General features: G+C 38.0%; 1 protein-coding gene across 6 annotated transcripts in view; it reads left to right on the forward strand.

The window, feature by feature from the left end:
- Positions 1–21,841, forward strand: part of EML4 (EMAP like 4) — a 181,429-nt gene extending 159,588 nt beyond the window's left edge. For 5 of the 6 annotated variants that reach the window (XM_021001221.2, XM_021001222.2, XM_021001223.2 and 2 more), the window contains 4 exons: positions 7,334–7,421; positions 7,880–7,978; positions 17,843–17,973; positions 19,069–21,841. In XM_021001221.2, the coding sequence (XP_020856880.1) occupies positions 7,334–7,421; positions 7,880–7,978; positions 17,843–17,973; positions 19,069–19,527 (777 nt within the window). In that variant the 3' untranslated portion in view covers positions 19,528–21,841. Of the gene's footprint in view, positions 1–7,333; positions 7,422–7,879; positions 7,979–12,376; positions 14,715–17,842; positions 17,974–19,068 lie in introns of those variants that run through there. The other variant, XM_078149491.1, reaches the window with a different exon arrangement.
- The last annotated feature ends 1,334 nt before the right edge of the window (positions 21,842–23,175 follow it).

The raw sequence follows: 23,175 nt of genomic DNA on the forward strand, positions 1-23,175 counted from the left end.
AATAGAGTAGGGAATGACTATTAATTGTTTTCATGCTATAGTACCAGTTTCATAGAGATTCACAATTTCATATACTATCATCACCTATTCCGCAATGTATGTGGAAATTATAAATTTTGGATTGTGTTTTTAATGTTCAGAGTAATAAAATAGAAAAAAGGAAGCAAAAAAAATACCAATTATATCCCTTCCCTAACATCCAAATAACTTGTGTCAGAATTATCCTATTAAGAGGCAATACTGTTTTTCCTCATATTTATGTATGTAGGTGTTTTCCCTAAGAGAATATAAGCTCTGTAAGGACAGGATGTAGATTGTCTTTGCACCTCAGATATAGTCAGCTCTTAAGATTTAAATGAATTTCAAACACAATGAGGTTCTCATATAAGCTAGGGTTATCAGTGTACAAAAGAAAATATTTTGGCATTGAAGGGCAGGTGAAAAATGAGTTTGTGAGCTATAGTTTAAGGGGTTGAATTACTAATCCTATATCAGCAATTGCTATCAAAAATAATTTGATGGGGTTTTTTTTAAGTCAAATATCTACTTTTTAAGGAGCAGGAATAAAATAAACTTGGGTTTATGTGATGTTGGTTCTTATGTGTCATGACTAATGCAGAATTCTATTTGTAAACTTGGACATAAGTCTAAAAGACCTGCTGTATACTCACATATTAATGCCTATTTTTGGAAACCATACCATCTCCAAACTTTTGGACAAAATCTACCAGTGGAAATGGAAATGTAATTTAGGATTTAAGCAGCAGTTGTGTTTTGTTTTGGTTTTTTATTAGTTCAAAAGCAATTTAGAAAATCATTATTGACTTAATAGACTGTGGATTCAAAAACAGTAAAATTAATTATCATTAAGATCATAACTATGAAAGTGCTATTATTCTTCTAAAACAGCCTTGGAAAAACCAAGGTCCCCTATGCCTTTTTGTAGGCTGCATTCTTCTGGATCTTTCCACACTGTTTGACTGCCTTATAACCACTACCTCCTTCTGTGTGCTCTCTCTCTTCACTTGGTTTCCATGAAACTCCTCTCTCATGATTATCTTCCTACCTTCACTAAATCATTTTCTTACCCCTTAATTATCAGTATCCTGCAGACCTTTGTCCTAAGCTCCTTTCTCTTTTCTATGTTCTTTTCTGGGCTGTATTATGTACTCCCCTAACTTCAGTTATTACCTCTCTAAGCTCCCATTCAAAATTTTCAGTGCCTACCACATTTTTCCACCTAAATTTTTTCCAGCACTGCAAACTCAAAATGTCCAAAACTGAATTCTTTATCTCCTACTAGTCTTCTTTTCCCTTTCACACCTCACCCCACCCCCGGCCCCAAAGCAAAACAACTTGTCTCTCTTCCCAACTTCACTATTTGTTTTGATACATGACAGCTACCCGGTTTCAAAACTTGGAAGTCATCTGCTGCTTTTCTTTCCACTCCCATAACACTCAGAAATCTTAGTTTATCCTCATCCATTTGTCCTTCCACTACTTAGAATAGTAAACGTCATCTCTAAATTTAGTGATTTACCATGTACCCATTATTTCAGATCCTTCATTTAAAATCAGTAAAACCCTCCCATGCCAACCCCTGGCGACCATTTTACTAGAAATATTTGTTGTATTATATACTTCCTATGTAAGTAAACAGAATGATTCAGGATCTTCATTATGCATAGTTATCATAGTACTTTGCTGTGATGTAGGGCAGTCCTGAAGGGTTATTATTGAAGTGTACAGCTCAGATAGTTTTTTCCTCATACTATATGGTCAGAAAGGTAGATGGTTTTTAAACAGGTTTTCTTTCTTTGCTTGCTGTCCACCATCACGTTTCACTGCTTTCTGAGGCTTCTTTTTTGCTTCCCCTTCCAGCTTCTAATCAGTCAGCTAAATATAGCCTAGAAAAGAATTAAAAGCTACTGTGAGGTGAATACCCTCTTAATAAGTTCTGCAGCGAAGAGAGCCTAGCCTTGGCATAAAGCTCCAATTCAGGATCTAAGACTGGAGGGATGAGTAGATATAAGATAGCAACCACTACAAAGAATTATAGATCCAGAAATACAAAAAAAAAATCCTGCCTAGAAAGAAAGAATAACACTACAGTACAGCAATTACAGGCAGGGACTCAAAGGAGGGAAAATGTTCTTCTCCAAAGACTAGATAGATACTTGAAAGAAATGAAGCAAGAAAATTTTTAAGTAAAATAAAGAATTAGAAGAAAGGATTAGAGAAAGAATAAGTAGCTTAGAAGAGAAAATAGTAAACCTTATCCACATAAGACACTCTTCAAAATTAGGAAATACAAAGTAAAAATTAATGACTCAGTGAGACAATAAATTAAAAGATTAGAGAGAAAAAAAGATGTAATATGTCTGCTATCAAAAACAAATAACCTGGAAAACAGGTCAAGGAGAAATAATTTGAGAATTATAAGACTCCCTGAAAACCATGATTTTAAGGAGTTTGGAGGACACTATGTTTTAAGGACTCATTAATGAAAACTAGACAAAACTATTGACTCAAAAAGCAAAGTGAAAATAGAAGTAATCCATTGATCATCTCCTGAAAGAAACCCAAAAAAGTCCCAGGAATGTCATAACCAGTCCAGAGCTTCTAAGTCAAAGATAAACTACCATAATCAGCCAAAAAGAAAGAATTTGAATACCCAGGAACCATGGTCAGAATCACACAAAACCTAGCAGCTTCTACTTTTCATGAGAGAAGATCTTGGAATACAATATTTCAGAAGGCAAAAGATAAAGCTTACAACCAAGAATAACTCACCCTGCAAAGCCAAGTATAATCCTACAGGGGAAAATGCATCTTAGTTGAATAGAGAACTTGGAAGCATTCCAGTTTAAAAAAAAAAAAAAGACCAGAGAGGAGTAGAGATTTTGAAATGCAAACAGAAGAGTTAAGAGAAACCTAGAAAGATAAATTTGTTTGATCAATTAGAAGGAGCTAGATGATAATGAAGTGCTAACATTCTAATAGAGGAAGAAGAAACAAGTGTCCCTTCAGAACCTTAATGTCTTCAAAGAGAATTAAGGGAGTTAAATAAAACAAACCAAATACCTAAAATGAATTGGTTCTGTTCTGATGGTTTACAAGAAGAAAAGGGAGCAATAGCAGGTATAGTGTAAGAGAAAAAAGAAGGAAAACTTATTATTTATCACAACTGTGGTGCACTAAAATAAGAGTATACAAACATGAGGGAAAGTTTGGAAGGATCAAGCATCAGATGAATCTCATTGTAAACTGAATTAAAGGAAGGTTGAACAGAGATAGCCGAGCACATGCACATATGCACAGGAGCGTGCGCACATGCGCGTGCGCACACACACACACGTATTGAAATACATCGATTTCAACAGGAAAAGAGACGGAGTAGGGATTTTAAGCAAAATGATAATACAGAGATGGGAATAGTTGAAAGCAAAACAAGTTTCACTTTCACAGAAACATTAAAATGGGGAGGAACAATTTTTTAAAACTAGAAATTAAACGGGCTCTGTCAATTGATCATCTGCTCAACAAATTATATATAAATATAAAGGCCTCCCAATTGTACCCTTTTAACATCTGTCGTGTTTGAGTCTTCCTGTCTAACACTGTCATCACCCTGGTGCAGGCCCTCCTCAACTCACACCTGAGCTATTGCAGTAGCCTGCTGACTCTACTCCTTGCCACAAATATCTCTGCACACCAATGCATCCTCCACTCAGCTATCAAAGTAATTTTCCTAAACTCCAATGACTTGCTGTTACCTCCAAGATCAAATATAAAATCTCTGACTTTCAAAACTCTTCATAACGTGGACCTTCCGTAGCTTTACAACCTTCTTATACCTTACTTGCCTCTAGGCACTCTACAGTCTGATGACTCTGGCTTCCTTGGTTTTACCCTTACAATACACTTCATCTTTCAACTCCATACATTTTAACTGAATGTTCCCATACCTGGAGTTCTCTCCCTTTCTGCTTCTTCCTCCTGGCTTCCCAGGCTTCCTTCGAGTCTCAGCTAAAATTCTGTCTATAAGCTTTTCCCAGTCCTCCCTAATCTTAATGCCTTTTCTCTAAGACTATCCCAACTTATCCTGGATGTAATTTGTACGTAGTTGTTTATATGTTTTCTTCACCATTAGACAGTGAACTCCTTGAGGGTAGGAACTATTTGCTTTTGCCTTTTTTGGTATCCCCAGTGTTTAGTGCAGTGCCTGGCACATAGTAGGCATTTAATAAATGCTTATTAACTGACCGGAATAATTCAGAGTAACTGAAATAATTTGAAAGGAGCAGAAGCAGGAGAATAATTTATATATAATGGGCTATCAGCTTGGGTTATCCTTTACTCTTATAACCTGTCCAGTCTACCTGAGATTTCTGAACATACATTTACTAGATTACAAATAAACCCTGTGCCACTTCTCGTAAGTCATTTTTTCAAGTAAATTGCACCCCACTTACTCCCACCACATCTCTGTCTCTAAATTGGCCTTGAGTCATCCGTGCTTTAATTCTTTTCAAATTGTGTGCCAAGATTCAAAAACATACAGTTTCCCCCAGGAAAATGTTGGTGTTTTAAAAAATGTGTTTCTGTTTTGGGGAACAGTGTAGGATTAGTAAAAAAACTGTGCAGTTTGATAAATTCTGTGCAACCCTGCTCTCCTGTTTGTTCCTTGTCCATCTGCAATGTCTTTCCAGTCTTTCCAAGACTGATGAACTAATTAAATGGATGAACTGGTCATCTGTCTGCGTGACAGAGTTTTAAACAATAAACAATTATTTTTACTCATTTGTTTTTTTCCTGTATTAAATTATTGTATCTCTTTGAGTAATCAGAGTTCTAGTTGATAAGGTCCTTTAATATTCTGGGATTTATTGTGACCCATACGGTGTCATCCTCAAATGAGAATATCTGGATTGCTTCACTGTTTATAGGAAATCTCTCTTCCATTTGGACTCTGTCCATGACATAGATATATATAGATAGATAGATAGATAGATAGATATCTATCTATCTATATATATGTATAGAGAGAGAGAGACAGAGACAGAGACAGACAGGGATATATACTCCATGACAGTGTTGAATACATTTGGGAAACCTATCTTCCTTTTGTTTACCTCACCTGACATTAATCAGAGGGTCATTGAACAGAGTTGTCTCTGTTGGTGCATATGTTGAAGAATGTGGTATGATAATTAACATAAAAACTTAGGGGAATAAATAGAATCGCTGGTCTTTTTAAAAAGTGAAGGAAAAGTAGTTGCCATATTTCTAGAAATCATACAAGAAAGTCTTCTGGAAATATGAAATCAAGGAACAGAATCCACATGTTGCCAACAAAGGTAAATCTTAGATAAGATTCACCCAAACATTGTGATCTAACTCCAGACTTTCAGCAAAAAAGAGTTGGTTTTGTAAGCATATAAGAAGCGGTGTCACATACAAAAAAAAGGAGTAATTCATATTGTAGAACTTTAAGATTGGCAGAGCTCTTTACATGTAATATATCCTTTGATCAGGCATCAAGATTGTATAGGATTTCTCATCCACAGCAAAAATTAATAGAACTGGAATATGACATGCTGAAATTCAAGAAAAATCAGACTTCTTCCCAAAAGTTACCTACACAGGAAAATTTGAATATACCTTTTCTCTTTTTTACGTTTTTATATATAACTTCTGTTTTATATCATTTTAACTTCCAAATGTCTCTCTTCTCTCCTACCCACCAAGCCATCCTTTATAACAAAGAATTTTAAAAAAAAAGTAGTGAAGCAAAACTAACAAATCAACCAACTCTGACTCTATATGCAGTTGTTTACACCTATCCACTTCTTTGGGGGTGTCGGGTAAGGACAAAGAAGGCAATGCACTACTTTTTTTTCTGTCTTTTCTCTGGGGCTTAACTTGATTATCAATCATTATGTAGCATTCAGTTTCATTTTTTGTGTAATTTACATGTACACTACTGTAGACTTTTTTGTGTACTTATTTTCCTAGTTCTGCTTCCTTGGGGCAGGGAGGAGGGCAATCGGGGTTAAGTGACTTGCCCAGGGTCACACAGCTATTTAGTGTCATATGTCTGAGGTCAGATTTGAACCCAGGTCCTCCTGACCCCAGGGTCACCTAGCTGCCCCAGTTCTGCTTACTCTTTACATTGCTTTAGTTCTTTTAAGTGTTTCCATGTTTCTGACATTAAAATTGTCTAAAGATTCATTGATAGTACTGCTGCCAATTATATTTATCAACACATGATAACATTTTAGTGACTAGTTTATTATATGCTGACCATAGAACAACAGTATACAGAAAAACAGTGGGCCTGAGCATCAGTTTCAGCAGCCTTATATAGGGCTTAGTTCAGGGATAAAGACTCTGCAGCCTCAAGGCCAGTTTGTTCTGTGAAGTTTGGATTCAGTCAAAGGGCTGCACTTGAGGACCTAGAGGACCCCATGTGGCCTTGAGGCTGCAAGTTCCCCACCCCTGGCTTAATTACATCAGCAGAACCCATACAGGTGAATTTTACAGAAGACAGAAGAGGAAGGTAAAGATTTACACTTGAAAGAACAGATAGCAGCAGGGGAAGATCTACCTCAGGTCAAATTGTAAACTGGTCAGTCAGCACTAGGAATTTTCAGACTAACCAAAGAGGAGAGTGGAGAAGATGCTACCATTCTCATAGGCTCCTGTGCTTATTTGCCTGTTGGTAGCAGTTGGTCAGCACATGTTGGTGAAGTTGAGGAAAATGGGCTTCTCCCCTCAGTGATGACTGTAAGTCCTGGACTGGAAGCAGGTCTGGTGGTTTGGGGAACAGTGCTATTCCCAAGATTGTTGAGTTCAGGTCCTGAGCTGTTTCCTCAGGATCTGAGGAGGGAGATATAGTGATGATGGTGGTGGTAGTTTGACTTGCCTGGACCATCCTGCCATCCATCTCTCTTCCTCAGGGTACCTTGCTACTTCAGCTAAGCTGGCTTTCCTGCCTGCCTTTTGTATGGCAGCTGGTTGGCAGTTGGCAAGGGATTTGTTGGGTTTCATAATCACTTTTGTGACCAGTTAATTAGCTTATAGACTGTTTCTTTACCCCATACCAGAGCCACTTCTCCCAGTACATCAGACTATTTTGAAGCCCTGAATCTTTTGGAGGAGGTTGCTAGGTAGTGTGAAAAATACCTCAGACCTACTTCATTTTGGCAGCTTTGTATCTTAGCAAAGATCCTAACATCTAGGATACGGTAGGGGAATATTCAAGAGTTAATGCTTAAAATATTATTCTGAGTTAATAATACTTTCTGTTGACTCTTCTGTTATTCCTTAGGGACATTCCAGCTATATTACACACCTTGACTGGTCCCCAGACAACAAATATATAATGTCCAACTCAGGAGACTATGAGATACTATATTGTAAGTATATATGGAATTTGTAGTGTGTATACATATATATACACATACAAACACACATACACACAATATGGGATAGGATTTGTCTTCTAGGAATGGTAATTAACAGATTAAATGAAATTAGAATTGTGATGTAAAATGTTTGCTTACCACCAAAAACTAATACATCCTATGCACCTTTGAACCAACAATGCTGTTCTGAGCGCTTGTGGATTTAACATTTCCTTCTGGGGCTAGAGAAGAGTATAATGGATGGAAGTTTGTGATTTGGTTGATGGGAATGAAGAGAAAGAAAATATCCTCAATAGGAAATAGTATACAGTTTTGTAAAAACCAAGTAAAAATAAATATTCCCTGCACTTTCTTTGCTTTTCTTTTTAAATATATTTTAATGTTGAGTGTGTGAATTACAGTTATAAGCAGCAAATTTCCATCAAGATTTTCTGTTTCTCTATTTAAAGGGGACATTCCAAGTGGCTGCAAACTGATCCGAAATCGTTCTGACTGTAAAGACATTGACTGGACAACTTACACTTGTGTACTAGGCTTCCAAGTCTTTGGTAAGAAACATTTTACCTTATGTAATGAGCCCTTTCAAAAAGGAAAAAATATATATATCACATAGCTAAGTTTTGTAGAATGAAAAACATGCATGAGTACATTTATGCTGTCAGTATTAATGCTAGAAGTTAGTAGCTGAACTTCATGGTAACTAGATGAAATAGGATTAAAAGAATGGTATATTTGTTCCCTGTGGATTGCAGCACACTGTTTTCCCCAATAAATGTGAAAGGAAAAAGGTAAGGTATAAGACTGAAAAAGAAGTGGTACTGTGCACAGAGTATACTTGGACAAGAAGAAAAAACAGATGAGGAATTTGGGAACCTGGTACAAATTCATGATATAGCAGATATATTGTAACATTTAAATTATCTAAATACCTAGTGAAGCACTTTCCCTCAAAAGCACAGTAATTAATTTTTGACCTTGCCATGATGATAATTTTATCCTTCAGGAGATAAATGTTGAACTTCTCACACCTGGTCATACCCTACATATCCCAGTGGTTCTGAACCCTGTAGGTTATCCAAACTCCATTGCTTTCCTCCCACCACCCAGTTACTCGTTCCCATTCCCCTCAACTCTACCACACCAAATTTCCAACCAGACAACACCCAGCTCTTCCACTGTGCCCTCTGGAATGTCAACAAACTTTCTTCCATCCTAAATCTTTTCCTCTCCCACTGCTTCCATCTTCTAGCTATCACTGAAACCTGGCTTCCTCTCACCTCCACCAGCTGTCTCCACAACAACACATTCTCCCTGGCCACTCTTTCAAGTACCAGCTGCACCTTTATTCATTCCCCTCAGGTGACTGTTGAGGTGGAAAAGTTGGAATATTCCTTGCTCTCCATTGCCACCTCCAGGTTCTGCCCTCACTTCCATCACTCAGAAACCTCTACTTTGTACACATCATGACCTCCAACTCCTTGACCCCTCAGTTGTTTTGTTGTTGTTGTTGTTGTTGTTGTTGTTGTTGTTGTTGTTAAAAATTTTTGTTAACCTATTGGGTGCCAGAATCAAGATCTGAAATGATTTTGATTTTGATAGGCCAAACCTAGGTTAATAAAATTTTAAAGGGTTATATGTCTCAGACTTGAGTTCAAAAAGTAGACTTTACAAATATAAGATGGGGGAGGTGTATATGGATTTGTCTGATTGGTGTCCTCCAAATACTTCTTCTCCCTGGATTTTCATGACCTTTTAGCTCTCATCATTTCTACCTATCTGACTAGTCTTTCTCAGTCTCCTTTTCTGGATCATTATTCATGTTCCATTTCCTAATCAAGTGTAGCCAAGAACAGAGTCTCTTCTTTATTAGTGATCTTGTCAGGTTAGATAGATTCATTCATCATCTCTTAATCTAAATGATTCCCAGTTCTATACATCCAACTGTATTGTTGTCTGTGAGCTCTAGTCTCATATCTCCAACTGCCCATTGGATATGTCCAACTGGGTGCCCTGTAGGCAACTTGGGGCCAATGTGTCTGAAAAGAACTCAGCTCCTTCTCCCTAAACCCAGTCTCTCTTCCAAACTTTCCTATTTCTGTGGTGGAAACCTTCATTATTCAGTCACCCACATTTGGAAATTTAGCATCATCCTCAACTTTTCCCTTTCCTTCACCTCCTATATCTTGCTAAGTCTTGTTGATTCTTCCACTACAACATTTTTCATATCCATCCTTTTTCTCTCTACTCAGCCACAACCGTCGTTCAGTCTCTCATTACTCCTCAAATGAACTACTGCAGCAGTCTTCAGACTGCCAGTGTCTCCTATCCATCCTCCATGCAGCTGCCAGAATTATTTTCCTACAGCACAAGAACCCTATTGCTTCTAGAATGAAATACATAAAACCCTTAACAATATGGCTCCAGCTTTACTTACATTATACCCCTCCATGCTGTCTACATTTTGGCCAAACTGACTTACTTGTTCATAAGTAAGGAACTCTGTCTCCTAGCCAAATCTTTGCACAGACTGTCCGCCATATTTAAAATGCCTTCTGTCATCTCTGCCCCTCAGAATCCTTGGCTTCCTTCATTGTTCCATCTTTTTGATCTCCCTAGTTATTTTCTCTTCCTCCTCAATCATGTATTATGTTTCTGTTTAGAGACTGTTAGACATAAGCATACATATGTCGATAGAATGTAAGTTCTCTGAGAGCAGGAACAGATTTTCCTTTTTCCTTGGTCCACTCAGAGCCTAGCTCAGTTTTTGCACTTAATTTTGTAAATGCCTCCTGAATTATCTGAAAAAAAAAATCTTGGGATTCTTAATGGATTGCAAGTTCATTATGAGTCATCTATATGAAATGCAGCCATAAAAGCTAAATGCAATTTTAGGCTACATTACTAGGGAAGCAGTGGTCCTTCTGTACTTTGCCCTGGCCTGACTACATCTTGAGTATTATATTCAGTTCTGGGCATCACATTTTAGGAAAGACATTAATAAACTGGAAAGTGTTCAGGAGGACCAGGATGGTAAATAGCATCAAAATCATTTCATTCAGTAAGTCAATATACATTTATTAGGCCCTTACTGTATGCCAGGAGTTAGTGATGTTTGGTGTGGAAAAGGACAGTTTGGGAAGGTTGTAAATACTAATCTTGAAGTGTAGTAGAAGGGCATTTACGTTGAGAGAGATTACACTTGTTCCATTTGGTTCTAGAGAGCAGAATGAGGAGTAGTGAGTAGAAGTTTCAGAGAGACAGATTTTGGCTTAACATGAGGAAAATTTCCAAAAAGAGCACTTCTAACTACTCTCTAGAGGTGGAAAGGTCCCTTAAGCTATAGTACGTACCTTCATCACCAGAGTTCTGTAAACAAAGACTACTTGTTCATTGTGTTTTTGCAAGGGCTCTTGTTCAGGTATGGATTATAAAGCTGGCACCTGTTGTCCCTCCCAGTGTAATATTCTGCAGTTCTGATTTTTTTTTAAAAACCGTGTATATATTCCTTCTCTAGTCCTTTCTTATCTCTTCCAATGTCCTGATGACATTGATTGAGGCCATATGACTCCCTGTTATCTCCAGTATCAAATATAAATTCCCTGGTTTGGCATTTAAGGCCCTTCAGAGCTAATTTTTTTCCTCCAATCTACTTTTTAAAGCATCATTATACATTATTCATCTTCATTCTAACAAGCAGCGTAGTGCCAACAAAATGAATAGAAACAGCTAGGTGGTGGTGTATAATTTGGCCACCAGGTGACCCTGCCCTTTGACCACCATCTCCATGTGAGCTACATCAGAGTGCAAGGCTTTTTCCAAGGCTTCAGTCTCCTTCCCTGCTCACCAGATGGCACCCCACTACACTTTAATAACCCTTATTCCCTCACCCTTGGAAGAATGAATGAATAGGCATTTATGCAGCACTGATTATGTGCCACTCACTGTCCTAAGCATTTGGGAAACAAATGGAACTTATATTCTAACACCTGTAGGAGAATAAGGACCCGTGAGGGCTGTTTTGGTCAGACAGGTCACAAGGGTGATATGTGGAATCATAGGGCAGTCTTTCCGGGAATAGTAATGTTGATGTGATTAAAATTCCCAGAGCTAGTCAGTCAATAAACATTTATTAATGCCAGCTATGTACCAGGCACTGTGCTAAGCCCTGGGGATAAAAGTACAAAAGAAGAAAACTGCTCCCTGCCCTTAGGGAGCTTACAGTCTAATGGGGAAAGGCAACATACGAAAGGAAACTAAAAAGTGTTAGGGAGGAGAGGTACCCAACACAGGGCCAAACTGGAGAAGTTCAAAGATTTGCAGCTAGGTAAGAAACAGAGGGCTTGCCTACATACCCTCCTCAAATGAAGATTCTAGAAGAAGCTCTCCACTGCACCCTCCAACTGAAGAAGCCTAAGGGGCCAAAGGCTCTGATGAGATATGAGTACCGGGGCTAATGTGATACTGCAGGATGAAAAGGTTCCAGGGGCGTGCTGGAGAAGTCCAAAGGAGGGCAGTCACAAAGGAAATCAGAGTGCTAGAAGTGGAATAGTCGGGGGGGGGGAGGAGTTGTTCAGTGGCTTGGCATGAAGATGGCCAGGGAGCCGCAAGGTAGATAGATCTGAGTCAGGCTAGATATGGGGAACTCTTAGGGAGGACACCAAGACCCCCAGGGCTCTCTAGCCAGTGAAGTTGAAGGTGGAAGATAAAGTACAGGAGCCCAAAAAAGGAAATCCTCTCGTTTCCATGCAGAGCCCCAGTTTCCTGCATTTGGAATTTCCACTCGTTCACAGATTACTTCATTCATTTGCTTTTTTTAATGGCCAGTTGATTTATTGAAACAGCAGAGTAACTATTAAATGCAAACAAACTATAAAGAGCTTTCAAACAACAAACTTCATAGTTTCCTGCAGGAGGATTGACTCCCCTTTCCCCTTAATTTCCTTCAGCCCAGAGGAAGAGAAAAGAAAAAGGGAAGGAGGTATCAAGTTTTGTGACTCAACTGAGCTGAGGGAAAAGAAAGGAGAGCTAAAATACTGGCACTGACTTCAGTCGTGGTACCTGGCACAGCCAGTGCAAAATCTGATATGATCTGTTCTGGGCAATCCTCCATACTTCTCTAGCTTTTTATTCATTCCATTCTGCTCAGTAGCAAAGCTGGTGGGGCATCACTTCCTTCTGGGTACTCAGAGAGAAAACCCAAATGGAGTGAAGATGGTTATTTCTTTTCTTCATGAAGCCTGCAAATCTTGCACCAAGAAATCTCTTCAAAGGAATTAAAAATTGAAAGATGTTGAGAAATATATTTTTGCACTCAATTACTACCTTCTTCATGGCCTCACTGATCTGTTACTCACTTCAACTGTCATCTTCCTAGAGACATTAGAAATGCTTGTTCCAAAGTCATAGAGCACAACAGCTGAACTTAAGAAAATTTTGAGTGGGAGGAGCTGATAGAGTGATACTTTATTTAAGAAATTTCAGGTGTTCTCTTAACCAGGTCTTAAGCAGAACTTCAGAGAATCTAAGGATTTAAAAGCAATCTGTTAGCACCACCTACTGGTTACTGTTTATGATTTTATGTGTAGTTTTTTCAACTTTGATGACATCCAGATTTAGAATCATGTAATATAGAACAAGAATGGTTTCATTGTCTTCCCCTTCCTTTATAGCTTATGAACTCCTGTTCTGTTGTAAACAAAACATCTTTCATATTAGACTTCTTCCTCTCATGCTACTATTTAGCTGCAATAAAGATTTAACCTGGGGTGGGAAAACGGGCATATTATTGCACTATTGGTGGAGGCAAGAATTGACTCAGCCAATCTGGAAACAAATTTAGAACTGCATCCCAAAAGTCACTAAACTGTGTGTGTCCTTTGATTCAGAGATAGCACTACTACTAAGCCCATACTTCAGAAAGATCAGAAAAAGAAGATATGGACCCATAGCTACAAAAATATAGCCCCTTCTTTTGTTATGCATAAGAAGTAGGAACTGAGGGATGCCTGGCAATTTTGGAATGGCTGAACAAATTATGTTGTATGAATGTAATGGGATGTTATTGGATTATAAGAAAAGAAAGGGAAGGTTGCAGAGAAAGCTGGGAAGACTTGTATGAACTGATGCAGAATAAAGCAGTTAGGACAAGGAGAATAATTTAGACAATGACACCAACATTGTAAAGGCATCTCAGAAGATATGATCAAGCATGCCTCCTCCCACCTCCTGACAGGTAATAGATTCAAGATGCAGAATGACATGCGTAGTGTATGACCTTGTTTTGCTTGATTATGCATTTTTATTACAAGGGCTTTGTTTTTCTTTTCTTTTCTTTTTCCAGTGGGGGAAGGGAGGGAAAAGAAAAGAGCAATTAGGGATAGGGAAGTCAAGGAAAAAAAAAGAATGAGAAAGAAAAGAGGGGGTCAGTAAAGCATTTCTGAGTGCAGAGAACAGAAAGGCCAAAAAGAATCACAGACCAGACCAAATTTGAAAGTTACATGTTGAGTTTATTATATATGTTAAAAGAAAAGCAAATGGTACATAATAGAGACCTGCATTTTCATTTTAAAAAAATCTTCTTTTTCACTTGCAAAGATGGCAAAAGATGAGAATTGGGGACAGGTTTGAGAGGGGGCTAGAGAGGCACACTAGTGCTTCATTGGTGGAGTTGTGAATCATTGCATTTTGGAAAGCAGTTTGAAATGCAAATAAAATTACTAAAATGCTCCCATACACTTTTACCCATACAGTCTAAATGTCCCCATGTATACCATAATATTTATTGCTGCACTTTTTGTGATATCAAAGAATTGGAAACAGAGTAGATGCCCATCAGTTGTGGAGTGGCTAAACAAGAATGTAATGGAATCTTACTGTTCCATGAGTATGAATGTGATTAATACAAAGAAGCGTGGGAAAATCTATATGAACTAAGGCAGAGTGAAGAACAACAATACGCATACAGCAGTATAAACAGAATGACCAGAGTTAATAAAAAATGAATGTTGCAAAATTTTTAAAATAAACATGGTTCCAAAGAAGAGAGTGAGATGACATTTACCTCTCTATAGAGGATGGAGGTCCACAAGTGGATGTGGCACTTATTTGCAGACTTTTATTTATATATATATGTATATATAAGTTGTGCAATTTTTTTTCCTTTTTTGTCTTTAAAAAATGTTATTTGTTCTTATAGGATGGTTGTCTGGGAGGAAGGGATACTTAGGAAAATTGTGGTTATGTAAAAAACAAAAAACATCAATAAAAACTTATTTTTTAATCCTCTTTTTCTGTGTGTGTGTGTGTGTGTGTGTGTGTGTGTGTGTCCACTTTATTTGGTCTTTGTGAAGTTCAAATTTTAAAAAAAATTTAATAGACAACTTTGGCATCATAGATTGAGATCAAAAAGGTCTAGGCTGAAGTTCCCCTCACTGGTACACAGCAGTTGTGTAACCCTAGACAAGTCACAACCTCAGTGCGTTGAGCCATTCTCTGACTATAAATTGTAGAACATTTATTGATCTTCATTGGTAGAGGGCATCTCAGGTTCAAATTTCTTCCTCTGACCCTTCCCCCCACCACCAAAAAAAGCCAAGCATTATGCTAGATGATGAGGATTTAAAAAAAAAAAGTAGAATGGTCCATGCTGTCAAGTTTATATTCTGCCTATATATCACCCTGTCCAGATCCTAGTAGGTCATTCTTCCTTGAGGAATTCAGTACCTGCTGCTCAGTCTCCTTTATCCTATACCCTACCTTTGTGCTTGGGCACTTCCGTTTACATATTGCTGTGCCCTCAGATTTCCTTCTTAGTCCATCAACTTCTTCAGTTCTCACTCTTTGCATCTTAATTCCATTTGTGCCACACCCAGGATTTTTCAACCATTAATCTCATCACCCAGAACACATGTGTGCACCTACAAAAAATACATGTGATCTACCTCCACAGTCAATAAGTGAAATTCCTGTCTGACTATACATAACATCTTTTCCCTCCATCTTTCCCTGTGCCTCATATTTCCTAACCATATTCTCGGTCCTTCAACTATCTATTCCATACCTTCCTATTTCTCCAGGCTCTCATTACTCCCTCTCCCTTTCCTCCCTCTTGACCCTGTAGCTGACTGGTTTACCGACCTTGAATCTTTTATATTCTTGTCTTATCTCAGCTCATTTATTTTTAAAAATTATTTTAAAATATCAAAACATAAATTAAAATGTTAATACTTCTTTTAAAAAAATTTTAAACCAATGCTGGATTATTCCCATCATCTTCCTACTCCTGATTTTGTGTTAACACCCCTAGAGGATGTCACTTCATTATTCTGCAGATTTATGCCATGCCGTAGCCTCTGTGGTCCCTTGCAGCTCTAGAGCTAGGATTCTGTGATTCTGCCTCACTTCTGCAAATCAATATTTTTACTCTTCCATAAGTGACTATCAAACTCCCCACAGTATCCTCTAAACCTTTTTTCTCCTCAAACCGTCTGTACCACACCACCCCCTCCATACTCCCTCTTATCACTAATTCTAAACTTCAAGTCTCCTCAGTATCATTACCCATTCTTTCCTATGTTTCAGTCTCTGATGAAAAAGTGTCCTTACTTCTATTGTCTCCTTTGGGAGCTTATTTAGTCATTCCCTCTCTGTCCCTATTGTTCAGTCTCCTGGCTCACTCCTCCTCTGTTTTTTCCCCTACCCTTCTTCCTAGCTCCCTTTTTTCTTCAGGAGTACCATCATTCTTCAGGTTACCCAGATTTAAAACGTAGAAGTTATCCTTAACTCCTCTCTTCTCTCACTACCACCCCATACACAGCTCATCAGCTCCCAGGGCTTCAGCTATTTATTTCTGTGCACATGACTCCCAGAATTGTGTGCATATTCAGTCCCATATCTCCAGTTGCCTGCTAGACTAGTAAATAGACCCCACACCTGGGTGACCCATAGAAATCCCAAATTTAGCATCTTTGCCCATCTACCTGATTTCCCTATCTTTTTAAAGGCACTACCATTCTTCAAGTCAGTTACTCCTAACCCCTCATTCTCACTGCCAGCTCTAATCTCATCATTTGCTGCATTTTGCCAGTTCCACCTCCACATTTTTATCCACTCTTACGATGACCACCCTGATTCAGGCCTTTATGGCCATTATGGAAACAACCTCCTAAATCATCTCCTTACATCCAGTCTCTCTGACTGACTTTTCACTCAGCTATCAAATGAATACTGCTAAATAAAATAGTGTTCCCCTGTTCAAAAAGCTTCCGCGGTTTCCTATTGGTTCAGGGCAAAGTATGATTCTCTTCTAGTTGGCCCTTAACAGTCTGGTTCCAAGTTGTCATTCTAGGCTGATTACATATTGCTCCCCTCATACATTTTACATTGTAGCTATATTGGCCTATTTGATGCTCCTGCTTCACAACATTCTGTCTTCTACCTATGCTTTTGCACAAGCTGATCCTTATGCCTAGTAATACTAAACATTAGGTCCTTTCAAGGCTCACTCATATTCCACCTTCTAAAGAAGAAAAGACCTTTCCTGATTCTCCCAGTTAATTCTTCTCCAAGCCTGAAATTACTTTGTACTTTTTTTAATAGATTTCCTTTTTTCTCTGCATATGTTGTTTGTCTTAGGAAAATATAAATTTCTTGAGAGCAGGGACTGTTTCATTTTTCTCTTTATATCACCATCACACAGTGCAATAACTACAGTACTATAGCCGATGATTGGTAAATGTGTATTGTCTTGAATTAAGGGACTTGTCCAAAGTCACATGTTAAATAAGTGGCAGAACTGATTTGAACCTTTATCTTCTAGCTCCAAATTCAGAAATACCAGACAGGCTGGCTGGCCGACTCTCCCCCGGCCTTCCCAAAGTAGTTCTATTTTGATTATTCTTTTTTATGTAATTTAATATTTGGCTGCCAACCCATATTCTTCAGAAATTTTCTTATCAGCTAGATGTTTAGATTTAGTCATTTGTTTAATTCTCATTTTATATTCAAAGCCAAAATAAGAAATATATGTTATATATTTATATGATCCTCCAATAAAAGCCTACTCCAGTGTCTTATGGTGGCAGGAAGGTCACCTTGAGTTCTCTAATTGTGTGCTTAACAAGCCTGAATTCCAGCAGATCCTATAGAGGTGGGAAGATTTAGAGTAGAGACCATACTCTATTGCCTGAGGACCAGTTTAAATACATTTAAAATTCCTTCATATCATATAGCATAATAAATTTTTAGCCACAAAGTTCCCAAAGACTACCAATTGTAGAAAGCTACAGTCTGCATCAGTCAATGAGTAATTACATAGTCACAGAATCTTGAAGCATTAGAGCATATCACAAAGTAATACTTAATGGTATATTGTTGACACTAACATTTCTGTATGTACGTTTCCATGTTGTAAGGAGTGTGGCCAGAAGGATCAGATGGAACAGATATCAATGCTCTAGTGAGATCCCATAACCGAAAAGTGATAGCAGTTGCTGATGACTTTTGCAAGGTCCATCTTTTTCAGTATCCTTGTTCCAAGCCAAAGGTAAGTTCAGTTTCTGTGTAAGCAAGTCTTAGAAGAGGCAACTGGGCTACTTGTTCAAGTACATTTCTATATTGCACCTGTATAATCTATATTAGATTACTTGCCGTCTTGGGGAGGGAGGAAGGGAAAAAATTTGGAACTCAGAATCTTATAAAAAATGAATGTTGACAATTGTCTTTACATTTAATTGGAAAAAATAAAGTATTATTTACATATTTTTTTTTAAAGACTACATTTCTAGTGATGGGAAGGCCACTTGGGGAACTAGTTCCTTATTGTCCTCCGTTCCACTTGGATACTGAAAGAGACACCAGCTTTACCTGGCTCTTCCTTTAGACAACCACAAAAGGATGCCCTTTTTCCTTCTTCCTTCCTTCCTTCCCTTCTTGTTGCCTGAAAAATAAGGGCATCCTCAGAGAGTAGGCAGCAAAAGAAGCAACTAGGATTTCCTCTTTTTAGGTTTCTGCAGAAGCCTCTTAGCAATCAGGGATTTAGCAAATTTTTTGGCTTGGCTTGATTTATTTTGGCGATTTTTAAACCTCTCAGATTTCTTAAGAATACAGTCATTAAGGCAGCGCAGTAGATAGAGCACCAGCCCTGAAGTCAGGAGGACCTGAGTTCAAATGTGGCCTCAGACCAAACACTTGACACTTACTAGCTGTGTGTGACCCTGGGCAAGTCACTTAACCTCAATTGCCAAGAAAAAAAGAAAGAAAGAAAGAAGGTATACAGTTATTAGAAAATTCTTGAAGACTGAGGAGCCTATTATGCTTTGTCATATATAATCATAACTATTATTACTGCCCATGGGAGTTTATAAGCTGTTATTCAAATAAGACAGTCCCTTGGGCATTTTTTTTTTGAGACTGAAATAATGGACGTTACCATCATTCCCTCCAACTTTTCTCCCATCCTGCCCAGTTATCAGAAAAGAGGTTTGATGTCTCACTAGCTTTTTTTTCTCTCAGATCTGATGAGTGGTGATTGTGATGGGAGTTGTTATTTTACATAAGCTAGGTTCCTTCTCTTAGTCATTGTCACAGTAAGCAGACATTAAAAACTGGCTTAGTTTTTTCTCTTATTTATTTCAAATAGGCACCAAGTCACAAGTATAATGGCCACAGCAGCCATGTTACTAATGTCAGCTTTACTCATAATGACAGCCACTTAATTTCAACTGGTGGAAAAGACATGAGTATCATTCAGTGGAGAGTTGTGGAGAAGTTATCTTTGCCTCAGAATGAGACTCCAGTAGATATCGCTATAACCAAAGCACCCATTTCTACCAATGAGAATGTCCTACAACCAAATACTTCCACACCACCTCCCTCCTCCCAGCCCTTCAGTGATGCTGCTGAAAATGAAAGAATGAGTGATTCTTCAACACCCCTTGAGAATGACCTGGAACAGGCTGAAGAACACAGTGAGGAGCAGAGTGAAGGCAGCAGTGAATACCTGGCTGAGCCTAGTTGTGAAGAGCCTTCCAATGAGACCAGGGAAGAGCAGAATGAGTCACCTATTCCTGAGGACCAGCAGAATTCACCAGCTTCTTAATACTTGAGCTTCAGATTATTTCTTTTTCCCATCTGATGTATGTTTTGCAACAAGGAGAAAGTTGAGCTAGCAGGAAGGGGAGTAATGGAGAATTACATTACTCCAAATGTTGGTTTCCATGTGGTCTGCTTTCTTCAGTAGAAGCTTTTATCTCCCGGATGGAGCTGACCTTCAGTTTGGTGTTTGTTGAGAACTGGCCAAAGTTAGTAGTAGGAGAAGACTGAAGCATTCATTGTTTCAGATATTGCTATGTGTGGAAGTGGCGCAATGTAAATACTGGGGGAGGGGGGGGATGGCAATTATTATGATCTGAAATAAATCACCTTATTATCTGAAAGTGTTTTCTGCAGGAACTTCCAAAAAAACCAAAAGCACTGTTAAATGTATCCATAAATATATAATGTGCTGTTGTTTCAAGTGTAGCAAGAAAAAAACAGAAAGTGAGCTCTTCATTGAGCTGTCCTTTCCTCCAACTCCATCCCATTATATGGAAGAAAAAGGGATTAGAAATTGGGGGCGATTACAGTAATGCCTTGTGCAAGTAGCACTGCCTTCTTGATTAACAAATATGCAATTTTTCTTACACTACCAATAGGTTCCAGATATATTTGCCTTCTGCTTTTTTCTAAGGAAAGTTATAGCAAGGAATGGACATATCATTCCCTGCACCTATCTACTTAAATATAAAGTAATGCCTAATAAAATTAATAAATTGGGTTAATCTACATAATGATCAAATTCAGTGGTTATCAAAAACGATGGATTCTTCTATTGACCTAAACAGTTTTACAGACTATAAAGGTTGGCATTCATATGAATAGGAAGGACTTTGGACCTACCTGTAAAACTAAACTTTGATAGTTCCCTAGCTAAACTTAGCTAGGAAAAAATATGCAGTAAATTTTAAATTATTTAATTGGTGCTTAGGATTCTTTTTTTTACAATTATAACTTCTTAGAGTGAAACTAAGCATCAGTAAATTGCAAATTCTTCTTACTGGCCTTATCAACAGTCATGATTTTGGTGTAAGACAGATATTCAGATTTGCCATAGATGGTGATTTCCTCTGTTCAGAGATGTGATAAGCTTTCTGCCATTTATGGGATATCATGGCATTTATTGTTATACATTTGAAAATTTTTGTTTCTTTTTTTAAGTTTTGTCATACACCTATGTTTTCCCTACATATGTTTCCTACTTTTAAAAAATTTACTGACAAGTATGCATTTCCTATGTATTTGTTTATACTTTGATTATATAAAATCTTTGTGTTGTTTTTTACTTGCTGCATTGTTCAGATATTTTTTAGTAGGATCATGTTTAAAAACTTTGGATGCGTTAAGAAGTCTTAAATGTTCAAGCGTTTACGTGATTGTGCCATTCCAAAGTGCATCAAAACTGTCATTCCCTTCTAGTATCTTCTCAGGAGTAATGCTGCAGATCAGGTATTTAGTCATCATTTGGTAATATAAAAACTCCAGTGGCCTCCAAAAGGACATTTACAACATACATGCATACCTGCATACATGAACACATACACATGTGCTGTATGTGACAGTGTGTATGAGTGTGAACACAGGCACTTATTCTGTGTATCTGCATAGATCTCTATATATATATGTAGGTAAACACATTGAAATACTCTGTATCAACAGATATACATATGTTTGTGTGTGTATATGTGTATCTCCTTTTGTTTACATCTGTTCAAGAAAACCTCAAAGTAGTTCTCTTCAAAAGAAGAGATAGAGAGTCCAAGCAACCCATATGTTTTCTAACATGTTCTGTACATAGTTATCAGAGAGCACCAGTATTGGACTCAGACATTTGCCAATTAGTAATGATGGTTAAAAACTATCTCAGGTCAGCATGTGATACAATTCCCTGCAAGGAACATACTGTAAGATAAGTGAGTAGTACTAAGAAAAGGAAAAGCATATCATAAAGCTTGTGGGGTGCAGAGCTCTCATGGTAAACGGGGAGATTCATTTGGAAGCATCTGTCACCTTGTGGGGTTGCCATGTATGATGAAAACTATAATAATTGTGATATTCTTGTGTGGTAGTTCAGAAAACACTACTAATATGCAGAAAGCTTACAACTTTCAATTGCTGGCAACTACTGTTTAATGGGTAATGAAATCTGTGATAATGGATGAAAATGGGTGGGATTATGAAACTGTAGATGTTTTTTAGAAAACTTGTGAATGAAATCTGAATCAGAGTGTTTCATGTGAAGATGTTTGAGCCATTTCTATCATGCATTCCTGTCTCATGGCAGAAATTTTTGAAGATAAATAAAATAATCAAAATAATGTGTTGCCTTTGACTATATAAGGATATTAACTTTTCCTCAAATGTCAATATTAGTTAGAAACTGTCATGCCAGAAAAATTTTAAGCAGCTAGTTACTGCTGCTGCTACTGCTAAGAACAGTGGCATTTTGTAGAGGAAAAAAGTCAATAATCATTTATCAGGTACTAACTAGGAACTAGACACTGTACTAACCACTGAGGATGCAAAGAAAAGTCCCCCCAAATTACAAAAGATACACACAATCAAGTAGGGTCATATTCTGACGGGCGGGCAAATAATACACAAGTAATTTTGTGTACAAGATATGCATATGCATGTGTGTATATGCAGCATAAATGGAAGAACTTCAAAAGAAAGTCACTCACAGTGAGAGGGAGCAGGAAGGGCCTCTTGCAGAAGATGACATTTGACCTGAGTCTTGATTCAGTCTAAGGAAGCTAGGAGATAGGGGTGAGGAAGAAGAGCATTAATTACAGTCATGAATGGAAAGGCAATGAATTGGAAGATGGGGTATTATGTACAAGAAATAGCAAGTAACACACTGCAGTTGGATTAGAGTCCATGGAGACAAGTATAAAAAGACAAAGAAAGGTAGACAGGTCTAAATTGTGAAGGGCCTCCAAAATCCAACAGTTTTTTATAGGGAGCCACAGAAGTTTATTGAGTAGAAGAGTGAAATGACCAGACTTTCACTTTAGAAGAATTACATTGGCAGTCAGAGGATCAGCTAGATCAGGGTGGGGAACCTACAGCCCCAAGGCCACATGCAGCCCTCTTAAGTCCTCAAGTGTGGCCCTTTGAATCCAGACTTCACAGACCTTACAGGTTTAGATTCTGTCAAAGGGCCACATGTGGCCTTGATGCCTCGAATTGATCAACAGGAAATTTGAGGCTGAAAGAACAATTAGAAGGCTGCTGCAACATCCAGACTTTAGGTCATGAGGACCTGCAGCAGTGTGGTGACTGTGAATGGAGAGGAGACTTACATTAGAGATGATAGGAAGATTGAAATGGTAAGACTTGACAGCACTTTGAATATGGTGGGTGAGAGAGTGAGGCGTGAAACACAGAAGTTGCAATCTTGGGTGACTGAGAATGGTGGTGCCCACAACAGTCGTGATAAAGTTTGGAAGAGGCTATAGTTTTAGTGCAAAGGTAACAAGTTCTGTTTTAGACATGTTGAGTTTGAGATGCCTGTGGGACATCCATTTCAAGATACCTGAAAAGCTATTGGTGATTTGAGACTGAAGCTCAGGAGAGAGACTAGGGCTGGATGATGGATAGATATGGGAATTATTTGCAGAGAGATATTATTTCAACCTGTGAGAACTGA

This window comes from Phascolarctos cinereus, unplaced genomic scaffold (genome assembly GCF_003287225.1).
Source record: "Phascolarctos cinereus isolate Bilbo 61053 unplaced genomic scaffold, phaCin_HiC Scaffold_2;HRSCAF=192, whole genome shotgun sequence".
Taxonomy (NCBI): Eukaryota; Metazoa; Chordata; class Mammalia; order Diprotodontia; family Phascolarctidae; genus Phascolarctos; species Phascolarctos cinereus.